The 17,902-nt window shown below is 46.4% G+C and overlaps 1 protein-coding gene across 1 annotated transcript in view; it reads left to right on the forward strand.

Annotated features, from left to right (window-relative positions):
* The window catches only part of adamts7 (a disintegrin-like and metallopeptidase (reprolysin type) with thrombospondin type 1 motif, 7), a 111,178-nt gene that overhangs the window by 79,119 nt on the left and 14,157 nt on the right, over positions 1-17,902 (forward strand). The window contains exons 10-18 of the mRNA XM_072464684.1: positions 2,130-2,222; positions 2,437-2,582; positions 2,660-2,829; positions 2,892-3,025; positions 4,709-4,829; positions 5,764-6,008; positions 6,223-6,364; positions 16,335-16,461; positions 17,208-17,421. Of these exons, the coding sequence (XP_072320785.1) occupies positions 2,130-2,222; positions 2,437-2,582; positions 2,660-2,829; positions 2,892-3,025; positions 4,709-4,829; positions 5,764-6,008; positions 6,223-6,364; positions 16,335-16,461; positions 17,208-17,421 (1,392 nt within the window). The remainder of the gene's footprint in view (positions 1-2,129; positions 2,223-2,436; positions 2,583-2,659; positions 2,830-2,891; positions 3,026-4,708; positions 4,830-5,763; positions 6,009-6,222; positions 6,365-16,334; positions 16,462-17,207; positions 17,422-17,902) is intronic.

The following is a 17,902-nucleotide window of genomic DNA, read 5'->3' on the forward strand; positions in this document are numbered from 1 at the left end:
CTCTCCGGCCGCTCGCTCCGGCCGCTCTCCCGTCGCTCTCCGGCCGCTCTCCGGTCGCTCTCCGGCCGCTCTCCGGCCGCTCTCCCGTCGCTCTCCGGTCGCTCTCCGGTCGCTCTCCGGCCGCTCTCCGGCCGCTCTCCGGTCGCTCTCCGGCCGCTCTCCGGCCGCTCGCTCCGGCCGCTCTCCCGTCGCTCTCCGGCCGCTCTCCGGCCGCTCTCCGGTCGCTCTCCGCTCGCTCTCCGGCCGCTCTCCGCTCGCTCTCCGGTCGCTCTCCGGTCGCTCTCCGGCCGCTCTCCGGCCGCTCTCCGGCCGCTCGCTCCGGCCGCTCTCCCGTCGCTCTCCGGCCGCTCTCCGGTCGCTCTCCGGCCGCTCTCCGGCCGCTCTCCCGTCGCTCTCCGGTCGCTCTCCGGTCGCTCTCCGGCCGCTCTCCGCTCGCTCTCCGGCCGCTCTCCGGTCGCTCTCCGGCCGCTCTCCGGTCGCTCTCCGGTCGCTCTCCGGCCGCTCTCCGGCCGCTCTCCGGCCGCTCGCTCCGGCCGCTCTCCCGTCGCTCTCCGGCCGCTCTCCGGTCGCTCTCCGGCCGCTCTCCGGCCGCTCTCCCGTCGCTCTCCGGCCGCTCTCCGGTCGCTCTCCGCTCGCTCTCCGGCCGCTCTCCGCTCGCTCTCCGGCCGCTCTCCGGCCGCTCTCCGGTCGCTCTCCGGCCGCTCTCCGGCCGCTCTCCGGTCGCTCTCCGGCCGCTCTCCGGCCGCTCTCCGGTCGCTCTCCGGCCGCTCTCCGGCCGCTCTCCCGTCGCTCTCCGGCCGCTCTCCGGTCGCTCTCCGGTCGCTCTCCGGCCGCTCTCCGGTCGCTCTCCGGCCGCTCTCCGGTCGCTCTCCGGTCGCTCTCCGGTCGCTCTCCGGTCGCTCTCCGGTCGCTCTCCGGCCGCTCTCCGGCCGCTCTCCGGCCGCTCTCCGGTCGCTCTCCGGCCGCTCTCCGGTCGCTCTCCGCTCGCTCTCCGGTCGCTCTTTGGCCGCTCATGGCCTGTTTTGGAATCTATGTAGATAACGGTTATTCAATAACTTTATAAGTCGACCACTCATTTTATGATTGATTAGTTGTGATTAATAAATGAACATGTTTCAGCCAAAGTGTTCCCACCTGGATAAATTCATGGCAACTTTCTCACCGCGCATCTGCTCTTTTCCCCATCAGTGTCTTTGACTTTGTTGAAGTTAAAAATGTCTTTAAAAACACATGCTTCATTAGCTCTGATAGTCTCACATCTGGGCACAAAGAACAGCACCGGCGTCGAGGGAGCAGACTCTGACATGAGATATAAGATTAGAATTCAGCACTGGAATGTCATTTTATCAGGACATGTACAGGCTCCAGTGATGGGAACGTCAGGAGCTGCTAATCCTCCTCATGTGAAGAGAGACAAGCTTCATCTCAAGAGCATTTCATGATGTTATGGAACACACATTTGTTCCAATCAAATAAATGATTGGAATATAAAGTTATATTATTGCATTTTTGTGGGTAATTTTACAGCACTTTCACTTTTGTCTTGTTATAAACCTGAACTAGGACATTTAAAGACACGTTTAGCATTTTTTTTCTTAAATAACTGTTCCGCTTCACCAACCTCTCTGAGATATGACCCAAAAGGTCCCAATATTTTGTATTAAAATAATGAAAGTAAGTCATATTTATCTAATATTGATTGTATTTTTACTATCTTAAAATAAGATATGCCAATAGAACAAGTCGTTTGTAGCAAGATATTTCATGCTTGTTCCTTTGACAAATTTGATTTTAAGTCAAAAAATACACAACTAACTAGATAAATACGACTTAGCACTTATCTTATTTTAAATTGTTTTCCAGTATCAAGATGATACTCAAAAATACCGGCCAGAAATAATTCCCCCTGAACCTTCTTAAACATCACATGTTTGGAAGTGCCTAGATTTTTCTTTTACACTTTGTGTGGTCAGACTTTGAAATAAGAACAGATAGAATAAACCCAGTAAAAAGTTCTCAAGCCAACGTAGACCAGTCCAAACTCTGAATGAGATCTTGTGTTTTGCAGTGTAGATTGACGCTGTTGTTGTTGTTGTTGTTGTTGTTGTTGTTGTTGTTATGTCCATCAGGACGTGTGCAGCACGCTGTGGTGCAGTGTGGGTCAGACCTGCCGCTCCAAACTGGACGGAGCAGTGGACGGAACCAGCTGTGGACAGGACAAGGTGAGCGCTTTTCAGGTATTTCAGGTATTCAGAGTATATATGACTGGGCCTCTGCGGTATTTGAAAAGTAAGAATAAAAAATAGTGGGCCTTCAGAGCACTGCAGGGTCATGATCCACCTTTATGTTAAAGTGGGCATCTGACCTGTCTATATTTGTCATATTTCATCAAATAAACATTATTTATGTATGGAATCACTCTTTTGTTTTCTCCAGTGGTGCGTGGGTGGACGGTGTGTGTCTGTGGAACAGTCCCCACAGCGTGTGGATGGAGGCTGGGCTTCATGGAGCGCGTGGTCCACCTGCAGCAGGACGTGTGGCACTGGAGTGCAGAGCGCCCACAGAGACTGCACAAACCCTCTGTAAGACACACAACATATGACTACACTTACATTCTACTTCTGTACCATAATAACATGTGTGCTGTGGCGCTGCACAGACCTCGGCACAGGGGGAAGTACTGCCTGGGCGAGCGGCGCAGGTATCGCCTGTGTAACCCGGCCTCATGTGCTCAGGAGCAGCCCAGCTTCAGAGACCTGCAGTGCAGCCTCTTCAACAGCCTGCCCTACAAAGGGCAGCTGTACAGCTGGGTGGCCGTGTACAACAGAAGTGAGCATCAGTGCAATGGTCCTTCTGCAGAGCTCTTTTCTCTGACGTTTGTCTCTCCTCAGTCAGCCCCTGTGAGCTGCACTGTCGGCCTCTGCACCAACACTTTTCTGAAAAGATGAGGGACGCTGTCACTGATGGAACTCCGTGCTACGAAGGAAGCAAAAGCCGAGATATGTGCGTCAATGGCATCTGTAAGGTAGCATTCTCCTACCATGTGTTTCCTCCTGTGGAAGTGTGGCATGGTGTGGGCATTGTCTTTACTGAGCGTTACTCTCATTTACTCACACTTACACTACTGTATAGTCATGAATGAATGAATATAAATATGTGGTTTTGGTTTAAAATCTGAATGGAATGATTGAGTTTCAAAAATCTCAATGAAAACGTGACTTTACAAAAACAGACACAATAGTTTAAGAATTTGTGAATGTGAATATTTGTGTAATATTATGGAAGAGCTATAATTGAACTCGACTTGTGGAGTTCAACACACTTTAGTAACTCTGTTTGTGAGGCCTGGTGGATGCGCTGACCTGGGTGTGGACTGGCCCTGTGAATCTGACATTCTGCCTCCTGTAAATGAGTGTGAGGAATATCTCAGAGATAACTGGCCCCGCACTCGGCCAAATGCCACTGGCTGATACAGTCTGGACACGAGCACAGGCGCCGCTCTCATGACATTTGCTTACGTTTTTCACTGATATGTGAACAAACCTAAGAAAACAAATCATTTCAAATGTGACACTACTTCTACTTTGGTAAAACAATACAATCTTTTGAAAAAATTAAAAGTTAAGTTAAAAAGTATACATTCAGTCTTTGCATCAGATATTTCTATAATGTTATAGTGGCAGAAATGCCCAAAAAACACATTTTCAGTTTCAATGTATGATCAATTTGGATTATACATAAAATATGTATGTATTCAATATGCAGATTCAATATACAATATAAATTTTTCTTTTATGAAATCTTGGAGTTTCATTAGTGGATCATTAATCATCACCTTGTTCGATCAGCCTTTACTAAAAATGTCAAATGTCTCAGTTTCTTTTCTCTTCTGTGCAGGTCTTAAGGCTCGACCTGGTTTTAATGCCTTATAACGTGAAAAGAACTTGCTGACTTTAAACTCTTTACAACTGTATTTCTCACTTATACTGATGCATTCTGAGCATCCACATTATTCACTGTGATGTGGGTTTAAAAGCACTTTTCACAACTCCAGAGTGACTTTTGCCGTCATGGGAAAGCAAACTTTAGCATGGTTACAGTATCATTTTATATCTTTCATTTTAAACTTGATAAAATAAACAGTTTAGAGCAGAATTTACTTCCTCATATTCTCTGTAGAACGACTGGGACTTAAGCAGTACTCAGTTCTCACAGTGATTTTAAATGTAACTTCTTACCATTAAATTAATAAAATCAAACTTTATTACAGGTACACATTTAAAAATCTACATTAAAAAGTCCAGTTACTTAAAAAAATATACTCAATTACAGTAGCATTAGTATTTGTAACTAGTTTCTTTCCACCCCTGGATAGTGTGTGTGTGATTGCTCTCTGTGTTCTATGGTTGTTGTTTTAAAAAGAAATAATACAATAAAATACATGAATAAACTGCATAATTCCCCAAAACTGCTGGTGAAAAAGTATTGCATAGGTCTATTACCACGTATGTATACATGCACGCAAGGAAAACCAGATCATTTGCCATGTAAACCCGGGAACTACGATCGTGGGGCGTGTCTTGATTTGAAACTCAAAGATCACAATAACTCAATAACTAACTCATGTGGAGAAGTGCGTCCAGACTCAACTGTCACTCACGTGCATCTCAGTAGTTTCGACCAAACGTGGCTCTCTCTTGTCTGTCAGAGTGTGGGCTGTGACCTGGTCATTGAGTCCAGTGCTGAGGATGACCGCTGCGGCGTGTGCAACGGGAACGGCTCCACCTGTGCCACGGTCAAGAAGACGTTTGATGAGAGCGAAGGACTTGGTACGAACAAACTCATGACTTTATAGAAGAATTCATTATGGAAGCAGGGAACAGTTACATTTGAGCCCAATTCACACATAAATCGATGTAAATTGCCAGTTGCAGATGGCCATAATAGTCTCTGGTTTGCCCTGTATATATATATATATATATATATATATATATATATATATATATATATTCAGTTATATATATTCAGTTATATATACTTATATAACCCACACTGCATAAAATATCCAATAAATCACAAAAGAAAAATATTTATAATTCATTCCTTAAGAAAATGAAATCCTTCTTTTCGAGACTCTTTGACCTCCAGAAGTCCAGCGTTTGGAGAGTGAAGAGCTCTGTTTGGATGATGAGGTTCTGTAGCATCTTTGAGGCATTTATGGCTTTGGAAGTCAGAAAGTTGGTTTCAAACCAGATAAAGGTTATTTGTAGTTTCTAACTGTTGATATGTTTTACTATACTATACTACTGTATACCATACTTTGATGTGTTATGGATATTAATACAAAATTATTCATACATCCATTGGTGATTTTTTTTTTTTAGATTTCACATGAATAAATGTTTGTCATTAAAAAAATATTGAAATGTGTTTACGACACTATCATTAAAATTGCTTTGTTTATGGATGGATTTGCTGTCTGCCCATGAAACATAAGCAGCAGAAAACAGTGCAAAAGGAGGTCAATTATGTGCAGATAATTGGCTTTTCTGCAAGGAGTTAAAATAGAAACTGAAATAGTAGCACATTAACTTTATTTGAGTATTTGTATTTTCTGCGGACCTGTCAATACAAAATCACAAATCACAAAAAAAACATTTTACTACTTCTTAGCTTCAAGTAGGGTTTGCCCCCTAACCCTTTTATTTCTAATGGAGTAATAATAGTTGTCACTAAATCAACCACTTCCCGCTGCGGTGCCAGGGTACGTGGACATCGGGCTGGTCCCAGAAGGCTCGTGGGACATCCGCATCGAGGAGGTGGCGGAGGCGGGGAACTTCCTGGCTCTGCGCAGCGACAGCCCCAATAAGTACTTTCTGAACGGAGGCTGGACCATTCAGTGGAACGGCGAGTACAAGGCAGCGGGGGCCGTGTTCAAGTACCAGAGGAGCGGGCAGCTGGAGAACCTCACGTCCCCGGGGCCCACCACCGAGCCGCTCTGGATACAGGTACTTCTCTACAAAATATTGTTTTCTATTTAGCGGTTTTCCAGCCACATTTTGGATTTAATGATATTTGTAGTTTCTTCATGACACATGACATCTTTTACAAACTTTATAACATCTATATGTCAAAGGATATAAAAATATCTAATTAAAGCTCTGGTCTCCTGTGTTTATGTTAGAGCATGGATGTACAGTAACATGGTTGTGTGCACTGCAGCTGCTCTTTCAGGAGTCTAATCCCGGAGTGCGCTATGAGTACACCATCGACCAAAACGCCTCTACGTTCACACAGCCCGGCGCTGCAGACTTCTACTGGAAACACGGCTCCTGGAGCGAGTGCAGTGCCTCGTGTGGCTCAGGTAACAACCACATCCACTGTGGAGGGAGGAGAACGTGTTCTTTTGTGTGGATGTGTTCAGTAATTGCACTGAGCAGCTGGATTAGTGTCTCCAATCCAGCTTTTTCATCTCCAATACAAACATGTGGCTTTAAATAGCATATGACAGCTAATACTACACATTTTACTAGAACATAGTTAACACAATTATATTTAAACTTTTTACACAATTATATTTAAACTTTTTACACAATTATATTTAAACTTTTTGGCTGAATCTGAATCTAGTCTTCTCGAGTTTTACTGTTTTGGTGATGTTCATAATGTTACTTTGTGGTTGGACATGAACAGCAGATGTGACAGGTAGAGGTGATTCTGTAAAGTCATGTTTCCACTGGTCATGGTTCCACATCGAGGTGGTCTGAAACTGTCTCTACTGGACTTATGGGTGCAGACGTGACTCCCTCCACCACTACGTTCTGCCAAAAATGTCTTTAAAAACTCACAAGCCCCAAAAGCCCCAAAAGCGAGGAGCAAGATGCTTTGAGACATGAGTAAACAGGCAGGTAAACCTTTGGGAAATAGACCTTCTCACAAGCAAATTTTGCAAATTAGCTGTCTGCCCATGAAACATAAGCAGCAGAAAACAATGCAAAAGGAGGTCAATTATGTGCTTTTTAAAGATAATTGGCTTTTCTGCAAGGAGTTAAAATAGATACTGAAATGGTACCACATGTAGTTAACTTTATTTGAGTGAGTATTTGTATTTTCTGCGGACAATATAAAATCACAAATCACAAAAATGCATTTTACTACTTCTTAGCTTCAAGTACTTTTATTTCTAATGGAGTAATAATAGTTGTCACTAAATCAACTACTTGCTGTCCATCTTTCCCCTTCTCGCTGCTGTGCCAAGGTCCTCCGGGTCCCCACGGTACAGGAGGAGGGGACATAACTCAGCAATTTGCTATATTTGCGTAACACTCATGTTACTTAAAATGCAGCATAACATGGCGTTATTGAAAGCTGAGGTGAGTGCAGAAAGCGGTGACCGTTTTGAAAAATTAGAAGCTGATGTGAGAAGCTCCAACTACAGAGGAATCACACTCCTCAGCCTCCCGGTAATGTCTTTTCCAGAGTACTGGGAAGGAGAATCCAACCGATAGTCCAACCTCGGATTCAGGAGGAGCAGAGTGGTTTTCGTCCCGGTCGTAGAACACTGGACCAGCTCTATACCCTCCATCGGGTGCTCAAGGGTTCCTGGGAGTTTTCCCAACCAGTCCACATGTGCTTTGTGGATCTGGAGAAGGCTTTCGATCGTGTCCCTCGGGTGTCCTTTGGGGGGTGCTCTGGGAGTACGGGGTCCGGGGCCCTTTGCTCAGGGCTGTCCGGTCCCTGTATGAAATAAAATAAAAGGTGGCTTGCCCTCTCCAGGTGGGTGGGGAGTCCTTGCCCCAAGTGGAGGAGTTCAAGTATCTTGGGGTCTTGTTCACGAGTGAGGGAAGGATGGAGCGTGAGATCGACAGGCGGATCGGTGCAGCGGCTGCAGTGATGCAGTCGCTGCATCGGTCCGTTGTGGTGAAGGAGGAGCTGAGTCGAAAGGCAAAGCTCTCGATTTACCGGTCGGTCTACGGACCTCACCTATGGTCATGAGCTTTGGGTAATGACCGAAAAAACAAGATCGCGGATACAAGCGGTCGGAATGAGTTTCCTCCGCCGTGTGGCTGGGTGCTCCCATAGAGATAGGGTGAGGAGCTCGGTCACACGGAGGGAGCTCGGAGTAGAGACGCTGCTCCTCCACGTCGAGAGGAGCCAGCTGAGGTGGCTCAGGCATCTGTTCCGGAGCCTCCTGGGCGTCTCCCTGGGGAGGTGTTTCGGGCATGTCCCACCGGTAAGAGGCCCCGGGGAAGACCCAGGACACGCTGGAGGGACTATGTCTCTCGGCTGGCCTGGGAACGCCTCGGGATCCCCCCGGAGGAGTTGGAAGAAGTTTCTGGGGAGGAGGAAGTCTGGGAGTCCATGCTTAGACTGCTGCCCCCGCGACCCGGCCCCGGAAAAAGCGGTAGAAGATGGATGGATGTGAGGAGCCTCAAGGCAGGAGGAGACGGCAGGCACAAACTACATATTTCAGACAATACAGAGAGACTGCTGGCAGAGAACAAGGCTCTGAAGACCAATATTCTGGATCTGGAGTCTGGAAAGTCCTAGAAACAACCGTGGTGTTAGACTGGTGGGAGTCCCAGAGGGTGACGAGGGGACAGCACTGAGGGCTTTCTTTAACTTGTACCCCAAGCTGGAGTTGCGATCCTCCCTATCACTATAGAGAGAGCAGACCGCCTGGGCTAGGAAAGAAGAGAAGCTCATCAGCCACGAGGCGTTAGAATGCAGTTTCTTAACTCCCATGAGACCAAGAAATCATACGAAATCCGTCAGCAACGAGCGACGTTTCACCACGTCTGTGAAGAATTCATGGAGACGTGGTGGAGAAGAGCTGGACCCTGAAGAGTGGGTCCAGCTCGACTCTGACGGTCCCTCATCCGCCTGAAGAGTGGGTCCAGCTCCAGTCTGATGGTCCCTCATCTGCCTGAAGAGTGGGTCCAGCTCGACTCTGACGGTCCCTCATCCGCCTGAAGAGTGGGTCGAGCTCCACTCTGATGGTCCCTCATCTGCCTGAAGAGTGGGTCCAGCTCCACTCTGATGGTCCCTCATCTGCCTGAAGAGTGGGTTCAGCTCGACTCTGATGGTCCCTCATCTGCCTGAAGAGTGGGTTCAGCTCGACTCTGATGGTCCCTCATCTGCCTGAAGAGTGGGTCCAGCTCGACTCTGATGGTCCCTCATCTGCCTGAAGAGTGGGTCCAGCTCGACTCTGATGGTCCCTCATCTGCCTGAAGAGTGGGTCCAGCTCCACTCTGATGGTCCCTCATCTGCCTGAAGAGTGGCTCCAGCTCCACTCTGATGGTCCCTCATCTGCCTGAAGAGTGGGTCCAGCTCCACTCTGATGGTCCCTCATCTGCCTGAAGAGTGGGTCCAGCTCCACTCTGATGGTCCCTCATCTGCCTGAAGAGTGGGTCCAGCTCGACTCTGATGGTCCCTCATCTGCCTGAAGAGTGGCTCCAGCTCCAGTCTCCCTCGCGTCCGTCTGTGAGAGTCAGATCTCTCCTTCATCTGGAACTCCTCCAGGTTTCTACTTTTTCCCAAGGAGGTTTTTTGTAGTTTTTCCTGGCCGAGAAGGAGGGTCTAAGGACAGAGGACTCTGGGACATCGTCCGTCGCCACCACAGACATTGTTGATTAATTTTTCACTTTGGCCCTCAGAGGCAACTGTTGTGATTTTGGGCGTTACAAAAATAAATTGAATTGAATTGAACTAAGGCTTTTAATGTGGGGACCACTAGTTGAAAAGTTATTCACAGGTTTTCTGTTTTTTATCTAAATATATTTCTTCTTCGTCCATCTTCCACTTTGCTCTGGGTTGCGAGAGCAGAAGTCTTCGCAGGAGGCTCAGACTTCCCTCTCCGCACACATTTGCTCACGAGACATTCAGTATTCATCCGGAACAGATGCCCGAGCCACCTCAACGGCTCCTCTCCATTTCTGCTTCAATACTTAAAAACAAACCTGATCCACTTGAATTAGAATCAGAATTACTTTCATTCAACTCCAAGGAGAACTATTTTTGTCACATGTAGTGGGCCAGTTTTCAATAGTAAAGCTATCAAACATAAAGAAACTAAAATGAAATATTAGTGGTGTGGTGGCGGACTTTTATATGTGAATTAGCACATTTTATGTTTCCAGTCCAATTTATTGTACTGGAAGTACAGCCCCAAGTGCTTGTAGCCAAACCCACACTGACTCACAGCTGATCCAACCCTGCAGAGACAAACAGATCAACTTACCCTATTCACACATACATTTACTGATATATAGATGAATAAATACAGATATATTGATAGATTGATAACCCTGGAGTATGTTCTGTGCTACAAGAGTTTGATTCCTCTCAATCCTGAAGCCCTCGCTGTAGTGTTGTTCTACTGTAGGCCTGGAGCGCAGGAATGCTGTAGTGTTGTTCTACTGTAGGCCTGGAGCGCTGGAATGCTGTAGTGGTGTTCTACTGTAGGCCTGGAGCGCAGGAATGCTGTAGTGTTGTTCTACTGTAGGCCTGGAGTGCAGGAATGCTGTAGTGGTGTTCTACTGTAGGCCTGGAGCGCAGGAATGCTGTAGTGTTGTTCTACTGTAGGCCTGGAGTGCAGGAATGCTGTAGTGTTGTTCTACTGTAGGCCTGGAGCGCAGGAATGCTGTAGTGTTGTTCTACTGTAGGCCTGGAGTGCAGGAATGCTGTAGTGTTGTTCTACTGTAGGCCTGGAGCGCTGGAATGCTGTAGTGTTGTTCTACTGTAGGCCTGGAGCGCTGGAATGCTGTAGTGTTGTTCTACTGTAGGCCTGGAGCGTTGGAATGCTGTAGTGTTGTTCTACTGTAGGCCTGGAGCGCTGGAATGCTGTAGTGTTGTTCTACTGTAGGCCTGGAGCGCTGGAATGCTGTAGTGATGTGGTGCTGTTGTGCTGTAGTGCTGTAGTGCTGTTGTGCTGTAGTGTTGTAGTGTTGTAGTGCTGTTGTGTTGTAGTGCTGTTGTGCTGTTATGCTGTTGTGCTGTTGTGCTGTAGTGCTGTAGTGCTGTTGTGCTGTAGTGCTGTAGTGTTGTAGTGCTGTTGTGTTGTAGTGCTGTTGTGCTGTTATGCTGTTGTGCTGTTGTGCTGTAGTGTTGTAGTGCTGTTGTGTTGTAGTGCTGTTGTGCTGTTGTGCTGTTGTGCTGTAGTGCTGTAGTGCTGTTGTGCTGTAGTGCTGTTGTGCTGTTATGCTGTTGTGCTGTAGTGTTGTAGTGCTGTTGTGTTGTAGTGCTGTTGTGCTGTTGTGCTGTAGTGTTGTAGTGCTGTAGTGCTGTAGTGCTGTAGTGATGTAGTGCTGTTGTGCTGTTATGCTGTTGTGCTGTAGTGTTGTAGTGCTGTTGTGTTGTAGTGCTGTTGTGCTGTAGTGTTGTAGTGCTGTTGTGCTGTTGTGCTGTTGTGCTGTAGTGCTGTTGTGCTGTAGTGCTGTTGTACTGTAGTGCTGTAGTGCTGTAGTGATGTAGTGCTGTAGTGCTGTAGTGCTGTAGTGCTGTTGTGCTGTAGTGCTGTAGTGCTGTTGTACTGTAGTGAGATGTAGTGCTTTAGTGCTGTAGTGCTGTAGTGCTGTTGTGCTGTAGTGCTGTAGTGCTGTAGTGCTGTAGTGCTGTAGTGCTGTAGTGCTGTTGTGCTGTAGTGCTGTAGTGCTGTTGTGCTGTAGTGCTGTAGTGCTGTAGTGCTGTTGTACTGTAGTGAGATGTAATGCTTTAGTGCTGTAGTGCTGTTGTGCTGTAGTGCTGTAGTGCTGTAGTGCTGTTGTGCTGTAGTGCTGTAGTGCTGTAGTGCTGTAGTGCTGTTGTGCTGTAGTGCTGTAGTGCTGTTGTACTGTAGTGAGATGTAGTGCTTTAGTGCTGTAGTGCTGTAGTGCTGTAGTGCTGTTGTGCTGTAGTGCTGTAGTGCTGTTGTGCTGTTGTGCTGTAGTGCTGTAGTGCTGTAGTGCTGTAGTGATGTAGTGCTGTAGTGCTGTAGTGCTGTAGTGCTGTTGTGCTGTTGTGCTGTTGTGCTGTGGTGCTGTAGTGCTGTAGTGCTGTTGTGCTGTTGTGCTGTAGTGCTGTAGTGCTGTAGTGCTGTTGTGCTGTAGTGCTGTAGTGCTGTAGTGCTGTAGTGCTGTATTGCTGTTGTGCTGTAGTGCTGTAGTGCTGTAGTGCTGTTGTGCTGTTGTGCTGTAGTGCTGTTGTGCTGTAGTGCTGTAGTGCTGTTGTGCTGTAGTGCTGTAGTGCTGTAGTGCTGTAGTGCTGTTGTGCTGTAGTGCTGTTGTGTTATAGTACTCTAGTGCTGTAGTGTTGTAGTGCTGTAGTGCTGTATCAAATCAAATCAAATCAATTTATTTTTGTAAGGCCCAAAATCACAACAACAGTTGCCTCTGAGGGCCACAGGGAGAAATGAATCAACAGTGTCTGTGGTGGCGATGAAGTCAGACAATGTCTGTGGTGGCGATGGAGTCAGACAATGTCTGTGGTGGCGAGGGACGATGTCCCAGAGTCCTCTGTCCTTAGACTCTCCTTCTCGGCCAGGAAAAACTACAAAAAAAACCTCTTTGGGAAAAAAAGCGTAGAAACCTGGAGGAGTTCCAGTGAAGGAGAGATCCGACTCTCACAGACGGACGTGAGGGAGACTGGAGCTGGACCCACTCTTCAGGCAGATGAGGGACCGACTGAGGCGAACTGGACCCACTCTTCAGGCAGATGAGGGACCATCAGAGTCGAGCTGGAGCCACTCTTCAGGTAGATGAGGGACCATCTGAGTCGAGCTGGACCCACTCTTCAGGCAGATGAGGGACCATCAGAGTCGAGCTGGACCCACCCTTCAGGCAGATGAGGGACCATCAGAGTCGAGCTGGAGCCACTCCTCAGGCAGATGAGGGACCGTCCACACAGGGCAGGGACCACTTCACCAGGAGAGGGACATCTGGGTCCACAGGTCCTCAGGAGTGAGAGAAAGAAAAAGAAGGCGGTGAACAGTTTGCAAGTGGAATTAAAAAATAAATATTGTTTGATAGCATAAGTAGTCAAAAGAAGAGGATAGTGCTCAAGCTGTCATACTTCCCCCAGCATAGTTACTCCTAGGGCAGCATAGCTAAAGCTGTGGGTTTATGTTTCTGTTCCTAACTAGTCTGACCATAAGCGATTTCGAAGAGGAACGTTTTAAGCCTGGACTTAAATGAAGAGACTGTGTCAGCATATTTAACATGGGTCGGGAGCTGATTCCATAACACAGGAGCTTGGTAGCTAAACGCTCTACCTCCTACAGTACTTTTAGAGACTCTTGGGACCACCAGAAGGCCAGCATTCTGAGAGCGAAGAGCTCTGTTTGGATGATATGGTTCTATAGCATCTTTGAGGTAGGATGGGGCCATGTCATTTATGGCTTTGTAGGTCAAGAGTGGAATTTTAAATTTGATTCTAAACTGGACGGGGAGCCAGTGAAGAGACTCCAGCACCGGCGTAATGTGCTCTCTTCTTTTTGTTCCTGTTAGTAATCTTGCTGCTGCATTTTGAACCAGTTGAAAGCTTTTTATGGAGCTTTTAGGACACGCTGCAAGCAGGGAGTTACAGTAGTCTAATCTAGTCGTTACAAATGCATGGATAAGTTTTTCGGCATCACTTTTAGGCAGGATTCTTCTGATTTTGGCTCTTGTTGCGCAAATGGAAATAGGCTGTTTTACAAGCTTGATTTATAAGATAAGAAAAGATATTCCTTTATTGTCCCACATGGGGAAATTTCATTGGTGCAACGCAGGTAGATACAGAGGTAGATACAGAAGAACAGATCACTTATAGGAAGTCTGAAAAACACTTTCAGTAGAAGATCTCCTATAAATAAATAAAAATATGAGCTGTAGTGCTGTAGTGCTGTAGTGCTGTAGTGCTGTTGTGCTGTTGTGCTGTAGTGCTGTTGTGCTGTAGTGCTGTAGTGCTGTTGTGCTGTTGTGCTGTAGTGCTGTAGTGCTGTTGTGCTGTTGTGCTGTAGTGCTGTAGTGCTGTTGTGCTGTAGTGCTGTAGTGCTGTAGTGCTGTTGTGCTGTTGTGCTGTAGTGCTGTTGTGCTGTAGTGCTGTAGTGCTGTTGTGCTGTTGTGCTGTAGTGATGTAGTGCTGTAGTGCTGTTGTGCTGTAGTGCTGTAGTGCTGTTGTGCTGTAGTGCTGTTGTGTTATAGTACTCTAGTGCTGTTGTGCTGTAGTGATGTAGTGCTGTTGTGCTGTAGTGCTGTAGTGCTGTTGTGCTGTAGTGCTGTAGTGCTGTAATGCTGTTGTGCTGTAGTGTTGTAGTGCTGTTGTGCTGTTGTGCTGTTATGCTGTTATGCTGTTGTGCTGTTGTGCTGTTGTGCTGTAGTGTGCTGTTGTGCTGTAGTGCTGTAGTGCTGTTGTGCTGTAGTGCTGTTGTGCTGTAGTGCTGTAGTGCTGTTGTGCTGTAGTGATGTTGTGCTGTAGTGCTGTAGTGCTGTTGTGCTGTAGTGATGTTGTGCTGTAGTGCTGTAGTGCTGTTGTGTTATAGTACTCTAGTGCTGTTGTGCTGTAGTGTTGTATTGCTGTTGTGCTGTTGTGCTGTTGTGCTGTAGTGTTGTAGTGCTGTTGTGCTGTTGTGCTGTTGTGCTGTTGTGCTGTAGTGTTGTAGTGCTGTTGTGCTGTTGTGCTGTAGTGTTGTAGTGCTGTTGTGCTGTTGTGCTGTAGTGCTGTAGTGCTGTTGTGCTGTTGTGCTGTAGTGCTGTTGTGCTGTAGTGCTGTAGTGCTGTAGTGCTGTAGTGCTGTTGTGCTGTAGTGTTGTATTGCTGTTGTGCTGTTGTGCTGTAGTGTTGTAGTGCTGTTGTGCTGTTGTGCTGTAGTGCTGTAGTGCTGTTGTGCTGTTGTGCTGTAGTGCTGTTGTGCTGTAGTGCTGTAGTGCTGTTGTGCTGTAGTGCTGTAGTGCTGTAATACTGTTGTGCTGTTGTGCTGTAGTGCTGTTGTGCTGTAGTGCTGTTGTGCTGTAGTGCTGTTGTGCTGTAGTGCTGTAGTGCTGTTGTGCTGTAGTGCTGTAGTGCTGTTGTGCTGTAGTGCTGTAGTGCTGTAATGCTGTTGTGCTGTTGTGCTGTAGTGTTATAGTGCTTTCTTATCTTAAACAGATTCAATTTCACCCAGCATGTTGACTTCATGTTGTTGCAGTCACACTCGTATAGTTAAAAAAAACCTGTTCTGGACCTTTAACAATCCCAACATCTGCTGCTCCATCTTAAACCTCCCATTTCTGTCCACAATCCTTAAGTGTTCCATCTCCAAACAGCTTCAACACCATCGCCACTGAAATCAGCTTTATTTTAATGTGACTACACTTCTCAGATATGATTCAATAGTAAAACAGTTGTTTATACTTTTTTCTTTTATACTTTTATAGAGCAGTGCACTGCAAAGTAACTGAGTTTGTAGTCATTTTAAATCCTATATTTTGGGGGAAAATCATCCCAGAATTTTGCCCCAACAATATTGGCAGATCTTATCAGCCATATGTCAGCTAACTTATAACCTCTGGCCTATAATATATGATATTCAATCAAACCAAGCACCTATAACAATCAATATGGTCCCAAACTGTTGTGTGAGTGCTGTAACTCGCAGAATGATCTTTCATATTAGTGTAAAAAGAAAGGCCCTCAGCTTCAAAATGAGGTATGCCATAATTACTGGGATTACGAAGTGTAAATTATGTTCATGTCCTCGGGTTAGCGCTGCATGCCATCTTTTTTGTTTTTAAAACTCTTAATAGCCTCTCACCTCCTTATCTGACCGAGCTTCTGTCTGTTTGAAACCCCAAGGTCAACGTCAGCTTCTCCTGGAAGTCCCCCGAGCGTTCCCTGTTGCTGTCCCCAGACTCTGGAACAAGCGGGCCCCTGACATTTGGCCTTTCTTAATCCAGGCTTCAAAACATAAAAAAATTTCAGACCCAGTAATGTAGTGACACTTCATAAACACACAGACAGCCATTTGCTCTCGGCAATTTACAGTTTCTAATTGACCTAACACATGCATCTTTGAGAGAACCCACAGCACCACGGAAACGACATGCAGACTCCGCCCAGAGAGATCATGTGATGTTGGTCTGGCTCGAGAATCAAACCCACTCTCCTTATTGATTCCACCATGCACCCGTTGTAATTTAAAACAAATATGTGCATTTTGTAGGTTCTGAACTTTAAAACGACGGAGGCCACGGCAGGTCCATATTCACTGTGTTGAAGTTGGTAAAATATGTTAATCAGGACAGTATAAGGATATTCAGAGCTAACACCTGATCCAAAAAATGTTCCAGTATTGGCATGTTGTTATTGGCATCCCTGGTGTTAACCCTCTGTGTGCTGCAGGCGTACAGAAGCAGATGGTGCACTGTGTCCAGAGGAGCAGAGGCATCGTGGAGGAGCACCTGTGTGACCATCAGAGCCGCCCAGACACAAACCAGACCAGCTGTGACAAAGACCCGTGTCCTGCCGTGTGAGTTCTGGCTCCACTGCAACCACACTCCACATACTTTCACACCTTTCAGCGCTCCAGCAGTAAAGACATAATAAGGTTCCAGGTTTGAGCCCAATCTCATCAAGCTCAGTCAGACCTTCCACGGGGAAACTCTTCTGGTGGAGGCCCCGTTATCTGCTTTTCTACATGGCTCTAGAATGTTCTACAATATGGCATGAAACTTAGCCATTGAGACAGGCAGTTTTTTTAGCAATATTTGTAATTTACTGAAACATAGAATGTTGGCGTAAACATTATTTTCAGGCTTCAACAATGGATATGTTCACATTAAAATGGGAAAATACAGTGAAAAGTAAGAAAAGTAAAACGCAAGACTTACATCTATAATGTAAAAAATCTGAAAATAAATACACTGGTTTCAGTCATAACTCCTCCCATTGGGCAGGGCCAATCAGAGCTCAGAGGAGTTTAAACGCTTCTGCTCCAACCATTTTCATTTGATTGGATGTTGAAATGTCTTGATTTCCAAAGCAGTGTTCACTCTTGCACACATTCTTTTTTGAAACAAAAAACAAACAGCCCATTTAAGCATATTATTTTGCAAAAGTGATCAAATAGATGGTTTTCTGTTGTTCCTAAAATTATTACTTATAGTTTTGTTTAAAAACAATCACTTGTTAAATCTTGTGTTTACGTCGGTGTGACATTCTAAATATTCCTCTGAATCTCTGCTGAGTACTTAATTGAAACATTTATAATCCTAGGTGGTGGGTGGGGGAGTGGCAGAGATGCTCGTCCAGCTGCGGGCCCCTGGGGCTCTCCATCAGGGCTGTGCGGTGTGTCCGGGCGCTGGGTGCAGATGAACAGAAGGCCCTCCAGCCCAGTGACTGTGAACACATGCCCAAACCTGAGTCTGCCTCCCCCTGTAACACACACGTGCCCTGCCCCTCGGCCTGGAGCTCCGACAACTGGTCACAGGTCAGTGGGGTCACAGGTCGTATTTCTCAGCTTTGAGGCGTTTACTGGAGTTTAGTAACTTTGTCAGTAATATGAATGCTCGCAATTTGTGTTGAGTTCACAAACTCTTTAATCAATCCATCTTATAGGCTCTCGCTGAATCTTTTGCAATCCGCATCAGTGGTAAACGGGCCAATCTCAGGGCCTTTAAGGGGTCACAGGTGGGACTGGAACCAATCACAGAGCAGCATTGTGGTTTGGGCGAAGTCAAAACAAACGTACAAAACAAACGATGATCGTACTTCGGCATATTTTAGGAGATATACAGACTATTTTTTCAAAAACGTGCACACAATGGTGCTTTGTGCATTTGTGGATGAGAACGAGGACTGTGAACACTGGATTAAAACAGCTTCTCCCGCTCTTGTGACGCTGACCAATCAGCGTGAAGTATTTTTGATGTCCTGATGGGTTACTGAGAGACTTCCCAGATTGATGCATG

Source organism: Eucyclogobius newberryi, unplaced genomic scaffold (genome assembly GCF_026437365.1).
Source record: "Eucyclogobius newberryi isolate DKJ021-1_F unplaced genomic scaffold, fEucNew1.0.hap1 SCAF_5, whole genome shotgun sequence".
NCBI lineage: Eukaryota > Metazoa > Chordata > Actinopteri > Gobiiformes > Gobiidae > Eucyclogobius > Eucyclogobius newberryi.